Below are 9,225 nucleotides of genomic sequence, written 5' to 3'. Positions count from 1 at the left end.
AGCACTTATAGTTGCAATCACTATTTGAATTATTCATTTGCACACATTGTTGCTTTTCATGATCTTCATCATGAGAATTATTTACTTTCATCAAAGCATTTTGCTTTTCTTTACTTTACTCCAAGCGTTTCTTTTGTTTTTTCAAGATTTTTAATTTTTAGGATATTAATATTTTAAAATTTTTAATGAGAAAATATGAGAAAAATGATTTTTTAACAATCATTAGTTGCATATGCAAAAATGGCCAAAAGTAGGAACGATAAGAACTTCAACACTCAACATAGGATGAGTGTACCAAACAATAGACCGATCAAATTCCCACAAGTCAAGAATCTTGGAATAAGGCTACCATACCCCAAAAGCAATAGAGGAAAAGCAAACACCTTCACACACCTAAGTAGGTTGCCTTTGGATTAGTTGGATCTAGACTATCTTGGCATGGATGCAAAAGTCCAAATGGCTCTCTAGTATAATCAACCAAGGATGGTTTGCTACAAAAATTCATTTAGATCACTCTGTTAAGCAAGATTTTGTCTTAATGATTATGGTGTCTTTGAAAACAATAACAAAGGGTTTAAGCATTTCAAGCACCTCTAGAAAAACAATGGTGCATGATCAAATTAAGATATTATTCAATGTCAAAGGCTCGAAGGGGAACATCAAAAGGAATGCCTTTTGGAAATGGGTATACAGTCACAATTTTGGATGTCATTCTAGTTCGGGAGCATAAGATGCATGGGACTAATTTCTATTGTCAAGACTACACTTGTTTTGTGGGTGGTGAATTGGGTGAAAAATCCGATTCCTTGTCAAATCATGCAAATGCTCTAAGCTGAAAACTAGTGCTAGACATGATAGAATTGTGGTGGTGTTAATGAACTAGGAAGAGGTTGGTGTTTTTATTATTATTGTTTATAGGCATAATTAATTTGCATTGAGGGAACATGTATTGTCACATGCTGGTAAACTAGAATGTTTTAAGTCTCTTGTAGGTGGAAGTTTTTAACATGGTATTAGAACAAGATGATGCTTTCAAATGCACTCCACTTGTGCATGGAGGTGAATACACTTCTTGGGGGAATGGAGCTTGATAAATTGGGTTAATTTATCTTAAATAGTACTTGTAGCAACCTAACCCTATAACTTTCAATTCACTTTGTTATCCTAGCTATTGGGTGAGACTAATAGGCGGTATAACACATGGGGTGAGTGGCTTCCTTAGATGGTCAACTTGGAAGTTAATTTCAAGAGCTTACTATAAGATCGCACTTTGATCATTTGCAATTAAGACCCTTCAATCAGTGAGAATTGAGGGAGAGCACAAATGGCTAGTTGCAAACATCAAGGATTTTCAACAAACAACTTTCAACTACATGATGAAGGGGGCAATTGTGGTGTAGTTGGGAAGATCAAAAGCAACACCCCAAAACCTTGGAAATTTTTTCCATGAGGTACAACTTTGCATTTGCCTTGAGGCATTTGACTCGACAATGAAAGGAGGAAGAATTTGCAATGGGCAAATAGAGTGGTAATGGTGCTTGCTAAAATAACTAAATGAAGGAGATTGGAAAATAGAGATTTAAAACTAGGCTCATGCTATAAGGCATGCTACTCTAACAAGAGATATGAAAAAATGGTTTATTGTATAATAGAAGACTATGTTTACATAATGAATTTTCATTGAAAATGACTAGGAACCTTAAAGTCAAACAACTAAAAGAGTTTGGGGACCCTTTGATTGGAGATTGTTGATTAATCAACCATAATGGTGACTGAGTGTAGATCACATTTCTTAGATCCATATTTGGAAAAAGCGATAGAGGATCAAGGTTACAATGGGCCACTATTATCTATCACACATAAGGTGGTTATAGATCAAACCATTCTCTAGGGAGGAGCTGACTCTTGCACTAAAAGCTTGCTTGCTTGTTAGGGAGAGGGGCAATGTGCTAAACTTGTCCACTTTATTGGGGAACTTCTTGTAGATCCAAACAAATTGTTGCTTGTTTGTTGTGACTCCTGGTCCCATTAGACATTTGAGATATCTAATGACCACTGTGCGTCCTACGTGCATTATTTGAAAGTCTAGTTGCTCAACAAAGTTAGTAAGATTGTAGTTGGCTAACATCAACTCAGTTTTCCCTAGACCATTCTTGGAATTTGAAAGGAAAACAAATTCATTATAAAGACATACAACAAGGCATCAAAAGGTTGCTTCTTAGAGGTTAGAGTTACTATCAACAAATATTTGTGCACAAAGTTACGTTGCCCCAATAGAGTTAGGCTTCTAATGCTCCCTTCCATGACTTTTTTATCATTAGTTCTAAGAAGGGGTTCAACAACTAGGGTAAAGAGTAGTGGAGCTAATGGAAAGCCTAGGAAAATCTACCTCTTGAGCTCAAAGCTTGAGCAAGGATGTCATTTACGAAGATCTTGGAGGTTGTGTTGCAAAAAGTGTAGAGAGCATCTTGTAAAAGCTATCCCCAAAGCCTATCCATGTCATCACACATAATATGAAATTCCAACTCACTTAGTCATATGCATTGCCAAAATCCATGTAACCAAAGGAGACTTTTTCTCAGGTCTAAAGCCTAAATGAGATTCAAGATAGCCTCGTGAATCTTTTTTCCCCAGATGAACTCGTATTGCCGCTAATGTTGAAATGTGTGAAACAATTGCTTAATTTTATATAGTCAAAGCATTAGCCATAGCTTTGTAAAGCATGTTTAGCACACTGAGGGGTCTCTAGTGGCTCAAGAGTCTTCTCACAGTGCTCTTACGGATAAGCTTAACCATGCCTTTATCCCCATCAAAATGGGAATCTTTTGTCTCTTGTTGAAGGCATTAATGAACTCACAAAGGTAATTATATCCACACAACAACAAAAATTCCTAAAAAGCTCTAGTGGCAACTTATCAAGCCCAAGGGATTTGCATATTTCAAAAATAACATACTCAATCTCTTCATTGGAGGAGAGTCTCTCTAGTCATAGCATCCAAGGCATTCTAGATTCTAGTGAACCAAGAAAGGAAGCCATCCTCCCTTCATACTTTCCTACAAGAATCTCTTCCTACCTAATAATGGTTGAAAAGTGGCTCCTAAATTGCTCACTAAATTTTGCACGATTGTCCCTTAATACCCCCTTTAAGTCGTCTGCCAAGACCTTAGTTTCCCTCTACCATTTGAATTTTACAAAGTCAAAGTAAAACTTGGATTGGGTGTCTCCCAACAAGTTCAAAGTGGCCTTTAGTTGGATCTCAAGGTCTTCACATTGATAAGCCCCTTAAGCTTGAACGAAGTTCTCAACTCTTTGTCAGAGGTGAAGACGAATCCCAACACAAGGATAAAAGCCAAGACAACACAAAACTGTAGCTTTGAATTTGGCTACCCTACCCTCCTCTTGCCACAACTCTTGGAGACCTTTCTAATTGCTTCTTCCCACCTACTACTACAGATGGGATCTTTGACTTTGGTAGAGTTTCATCCATGTAGCATTGATGCTCTCACAAAAGACATTCTCCTTGAGTATGGACATATTAAGCCTAAAGGGTTGGGCCTCCCATACTCCGACCTAATAGCCGTCATTACTTGTGGAGTTAGAAGAGTTTTAGACCATATTTTTTCTAATTAGAATCTTAGCTCACATAGCCCTTGGGGCCTAGACCCTTACAATGATGGGCTTTGGGGAAGCCAAAAATACATTATGATTTCCATTTGTATAAAGACATATAGAGGCTCATGGATCAAGAGATCTCATTTATTGTTTGAACACACAGAGGCACCCACACCCCCCAACACATAGACATAGAGTGGTGGCCATGCATTCATTATACGTATTTTAATTTTCTCGACAATTCTTGTTCTACTTCTCACTTATTGCCTCAGGGAAAATTCGCCCTACACTACACATACACAAACAAAATGGGCCGTTGGACAGTCCCAAAAAGGCTGGCCCAGGTCGTACATTTGGGCCAATGACTCAAAGCATGGATTGGTTTATTCTGATCTTAACGTACCTCGCTTAATAAGCGTTATAGGCTCTGAACGATTCCGACCCGAGACGACGATGCGGCCTCGTTTTGTTCTCTTTGGTGACTCCATTACTCAGCAGTCTTTCTCGCCAGGGGGCTGGGGCGCCGCTCTCGCGGATCGATATGCTCGCAAGGTATGCCCTGTTTGTATCTGTGCACTTTTTTCCAGCTGTTCTATAAGCTTGTGGAGGGGAGTGTGCCATACGTCAAACTATCCCAAGCCGCATAGCAGTTAGTCAAGCGAGACCAATGGTCAAATGCTAGGTCGAAGTGCTGAACTGCTAGTGAAATTCAGGAAGAAGACCTTGCATCAACTCAAGAATGGTTGTAGCATTACGGTTTTCCCAAGATCGGACAGCCTCATAGGAGGACCAACAGGGGTCTGGATGCGGCATTCAGTTTCCGAACTAAATGAAGATTGACTTTTGTAAATGCCAATGGTCGAGTGCTCAAGTAATCATGAAAAGTTCCATAATATAGGGCATCCACTGGGCTCTTTGCAAGATAAGCTTGTTGAAATGCCTATCTGTGGCCTCATTAGGATTTCTAGTTTGTAGGGCATGTATTTCTGGCATTTGTTTAGTTGTGGCCATCAACTTTCAGCACATCTATTTGCTTTCTATGAATAAATCCTTAATCAAAAGGAAAATGATTGCTGATAATAGCCTTTGGCTTCTTGGTGTTTGCATATTGGCTCCCATATCTTTGTTTGCCGGCAGGTAGATGTGCTACTCCGTGGATATAGTGGTTACAACACTCGTTGGGCACTCTTCCTTCTTGAAAAAATCTTTCCTACGGTCTGTACTTGTTCTTTCTATTAGTACAATTTCTTGTTCTTTCTATTTGTAAATTTCTTGATTCACTCAATTTTACCTTCACTAGTCCTTTTGAAACTTGCTTTGATGTTTGATATACGTACTTTCTTCTTTGGACGGTGTATTTTAGTGCTCTTGTGTTTTTGTGTAGTTCATTTGTATGGAGTTTGTCTTTGTGGAAGTTAATGGGTGTGTATGTTAAATATACTGAGTTTTCATATGTAATTGATGTAATCTACATGGCCACATGGCAACGTGCATTAGTTGTGCACACAAGCTAAGAATGAACTAAGCTTGGTGTTTTATAGAAGAAACACAAGAGAGAATGAATTGGGTTTGATGTTTTAGTGGAGTAAACATGAGAGAGAGAGAGAGAGAGAGAGGAGGGGAGGAGGAGGAGGAGAAGAAGAAATAAAGAAAGAAGAAAACTATATTGACATTTGCAAAAGGTCAATATGGCCTATGATACAAGAGTTGATACATTTCGTGGTTGGGGTCATTGTGCTGTGTAGAGTGCAATGGCTCTATCTAATGTGACTCCTTGACATGATGTAGACATGGTTTGGGCAGACGGGTTGGGTTTACTGAACTAGTAGTATTTGTGGAATTCGATTTGTGAAAGAAGTTTATCATTGTCCTCTGCTTGGGTCTCTTTAGGTGGATTGGTCTCCTATCTCGTATCAAGGTTGAGCAGCGCCTCCGAAGCTCCAAGAGGAAAAGCCCTAAGCATCTTTGGTTCTCATATTCCATAATCCAACAGAGAAGGTCAAAGCTTGCATGGAAGAGACAATGATATCTTCCTTGTATATCATAGTAAATGGTGCATTTGCATATGTATTGCTCCTCTGCGTTGGGCTCTTGATCGTAGAGCACATTAAAGTCGCTTTGTCTTGTCCCAGTTCCCACATTAAAGTCCCCTACTAATAGTACATCTTCCTAGCTAGGATATTTCATGATATCTTTGTACAATACATCAAACAGTGATCCATCTTGTGATGCATATCTCAAGTTTGCAAGTGGAAAATAGCATATAGCAATGGAAATATCTTGTGGTCTTTTTGTGTATATCCCGACCCACATGTATCATTGTATCTTTGTCTTTTTGTCACTTGTGGGAAGAAATGCTCTACCATAGAAAACACAAAAACAATAGTACGATAAACACATAGATTGTTAAAGAACACAGTTAGGGTTAGTGTAACTCAAAGACAATGAACACATTGAAAGATAATGAATGAATGCTGAAGAGAATACAATGCTCGAGCAACAAACACATTATGTAGTGATGAACAATGACTCCCGAACTCCTGTATCTTGAGGACTGGGGCAAAGAATATGAACTGGAGGGTAGAAATGCTCTACCATAGAAAACACAAAAACAATAGTACGATAAACACATAGATTGTTAAAGAATACAGTTAGGGTTAGTGTAACTCAAAGACAATGAACACATTGAAAGATAATGAATGAATGCTGAAGAGAATACAATGCTCAAGCAACAAACACATTATGTAGTGATGAACAGTGACCCCCGAACTGCTGTATCTTGAGGACTAGGGCAAAGAATATGAACTGGAGGGTATGCCATACTTTGATGGATCTTGAAATGCAGCAAGACAATATTCGGATGTGTCTGGCAATAGCAAATGCAGCACCAGGATGCTAGATTAGTTATAGATTGGGTAGAAAACTGCAAACGCAGCAGAGAATGATGACATGGCAACTAGCGATAATCCCAATTAGCAAAACCCAGCACTAAGTGTCACGAGAACATGTATTTTTACAAGCTTCACTTAACATGTGGGTTAATTTTTAATCACATGTTTAAGTAAATGTTGCACATGTGAGGTGCAATTGAGGTTAGTGCAAGTTAATGACCCCGGGACCCAAGGGAATTAGTGGATATCAAAGGCAGAAGGTGCAGGTAGTTATGTCGCACAAATACTAGGTGGTATTTGGTGCCGGTTATTGACTTGAGTCATTTATTTGGCCATAAGTATCAGTTGGTGACACTAGAGACATGGCGTTTAATGGTACTTAATGTTGATTTGATGGTCAAAATTGGCATAGGGACACTTGGGAGATTAAGTAGCCTAGCCAATTAAATTTTTGGCTAGTCAAACTATTTTTTTGGACACCGATGTATATAGACTGAAAATTAATATAATAATGTGGATAATGCTGTAAATTCATTTGGAAAGGTTGCCACTTGTTAAATTTTCCAAAGGGATGCTAGGAGAAACATGGGGAAGGTTGGTAGAGCAAAAATGAAGGCACACAGAGAGAGAGAGAGAGAGAGAGAGAGAGAGAGAGAGAGAGAGAGAGAGAGAGAGAGAGAGAATCATTCATTCTTTTACGAAAAAAAAGAATCATTTATTCTTGTTGAAAACACATTGTGAGGAGCCGGACAGCCGTTGTGAGTTGAGTTTCAGCCATTGCCAGTAGGCATTTGGAGATTTAGAGCAGCTGACAGCTGCAGGAGATTCTAGGTTAGCCAGGTGATAACCCTAGGTTGAAGGCAGGACTTTGCGGATTGTCTTTATCATGTTTCATAAGGCATTGAATCGTTTCATAAGAAAATAAACTAATCATTTTTAATGCCTTAAAATAGCTCATTCAATCATTTTTCAATGCCTACAGAAAAAAATGATAAATAGAACTTTGTTAGCTGAGAGAGAGATCACTTTCTAAGAATGAATGTGTTTTGTTAGGAGTACACATACTCTCGGCTTTTGATGCACCAAGGATGTGGTTGTGGAAGAGAGAAAAAAATGCGTGGAAAAAAAGTTTGCATAAATACTAGCTGACTTCGTATATTTATTTGTCAATGGTCACCATGCACTTATTCAAAAAGGTACCATGCACTGATTCAAAAGAGCAAAATTTAAATTGAAAAAGAAGGGGCTAGAAATCCTGCTATTCACCCAAAAATTGGTGCCATAAAGGTGCCATCACGTCGAGACATGTTAATGATAGGTTACACAAGTTCCAAGGCAACAATGATATACCCGCCACACCTATGCAGTAAATTGTGCATTATAACTACCCCACATGTGAGGAAAGGTCCTTTTAAAATCAATTTTTGAACCACAAAAGTGATTTTTTGAACACTAACCTCTCTTCTTGCTCCGAATGACCAACACAAGGTGTCTTGTTAGCAGGTTTTGGGTCTTGAGGTGCAAGCGACAGCATTTATTGCTGTTGGGACAAGGCAACAACTGCATTTGACTGATTTTCAGTCATTTCTCGTGAGACAAAGCTCTGAATTTTCTCTCTCCTTAGCATTCTCTCTCGTTCCCTAGCCATTTCATAGCCTTGCTTCGAATATCTCAGTTTTTGGACCCTTGGAAGTTGAGGAATTTCAATTTTCTCTGTTGTAAACCCTAATTTACAGCAAAAATTAGGGTTTACCAGCTGCCTTGGGAAGTGTGCCAGACATCAAAGACTCTAAGACCTGAATTATTCAAAGCTGAAGGTGATTTTTAGCTGAAATCAAGTGGAGGACCAGCCAGCTATCAAATTTGGGGCATTTCCACTCTTCCCAAAGTGGGTGAAGGCCAATTGATTGCCCGAATCAAGAGGCAAATCAAGTTGAAGACTTGCTGGTTGCTTTGGACAGCAAGGGGAGTTTGGATTGCGAAGGGGATTGGGAGAATCCCATTGTAAATCAACTTCTACTTCAATAAAGCTAAAGAAATACCAAAAAGGGGTGCTAGTTTTAGAGCCAAAGGGGGTGTCCATTGTCCAAAGATTAGTAGGTAAATTTATATTTTCAATTTTGCAATAAATGCTCAGTGTTGTAATTAGTTTGTAATTAGGGAATTACCACCATCCCATGAAGGAAGGTTGGTTTCAAATTTGGGGCATTTCTACTCTTCTCAAAGTGGGTGAAGGCCAATTGATAGCCTAAATCAAGGGGCAAAATCAGATTGAAGACTTGCTGGTCACTTTGGAGAGTAAGGGAAGTTTGGATTGTGAAGGAGATTGGGAGAATCCCATTGTAAATCAACTTCTACTTCAATAAAGCTAAAGAAATACCGAAAGGGGTTGCCGGTTTTGTAGCCAACCGATGTCCATTGTCCAAAGATTAGTAGGTAAATTTGTATTTTCAGTTTTGCAATAAATGCTTAGTGCTGTAATCAACTTGTAATCAAGGAATTACCACCATCCACTAAAGAAAGGCTGGTTTCATGGTTCCATTGTTGGGATATTGTCAAATCATTTGAATTGGTGGGCGCGTGGCACTTGATTGCAACTTGGGATCATTGCAATCTTGCTGAAATTGTTCTCAGCAGTGAATTACAGTAAGCATGTCTTCACATGGTGATATGGGGTCAAGTGGAGAGGATGTGAAAGTGCGCAATGGAAGAAGGAACTCG

At 38.9% G+C, this 9,225-nt stretch overlaps 1 protein-coding gene across 4 annotated transcripts in view; it reads left to right on the top strand.

Moving 5' to 3' along the window:
• The first annotated feature begins 3,924 nt into the window (after positions 1-3,924).
• LOC148039670 (SGNH hydrolase-type esterase superfamily protein) overlaps positions 3,925-9,225 on the top strand; it is a 59,014-nt gene continuing 53,713 nt past the window's right edge. Inside the window, exons 1-2 of one of the 4 annotated variants that reach the window (XM_087692858.1) lie at positions 3,930-4,165; positions 4,751-4,828. In XM_087692858.1, the coding sequence (XP_087548984.1) occupies positions 4,067-4,165; positions 4,751-4,828 (177 nt within the window). In that variant the 5' untranslated portion in view covers positions 3,930-4,066. Of the gene's footprint in view, positions 4,166-4,750; positions 4,829-9,225 lie in introns of all 4 variants that reach the window. The other 3 variants (XM_087692882.1, XM_087692867.1, XM_087692872.1) reach the window with 3 other exon arrangements.

The sequence above is a fragment of the Lygodium microphyllum genome, chromosome 2 (assembly GCF_053477565.2).
Source record: "Lygodium microphyllum isolate KBCC chromosome 2, Lygodium_microphyllum_v1.1.10, whole genome shotgun sequence".
Classification (NCBI taxonomy): domain Eukaryota; kingdom Viridiplantae; phylum Streptophyta; class Polypodiopsida; order Schizaeales; family Lygodiaceae; genus Lygodium; species Lygodium microphyllum.
Note: the sequence above shows the minus strand (reverse complement) of the source record. Positions and strands in the feature narration are given on the sequence as shown.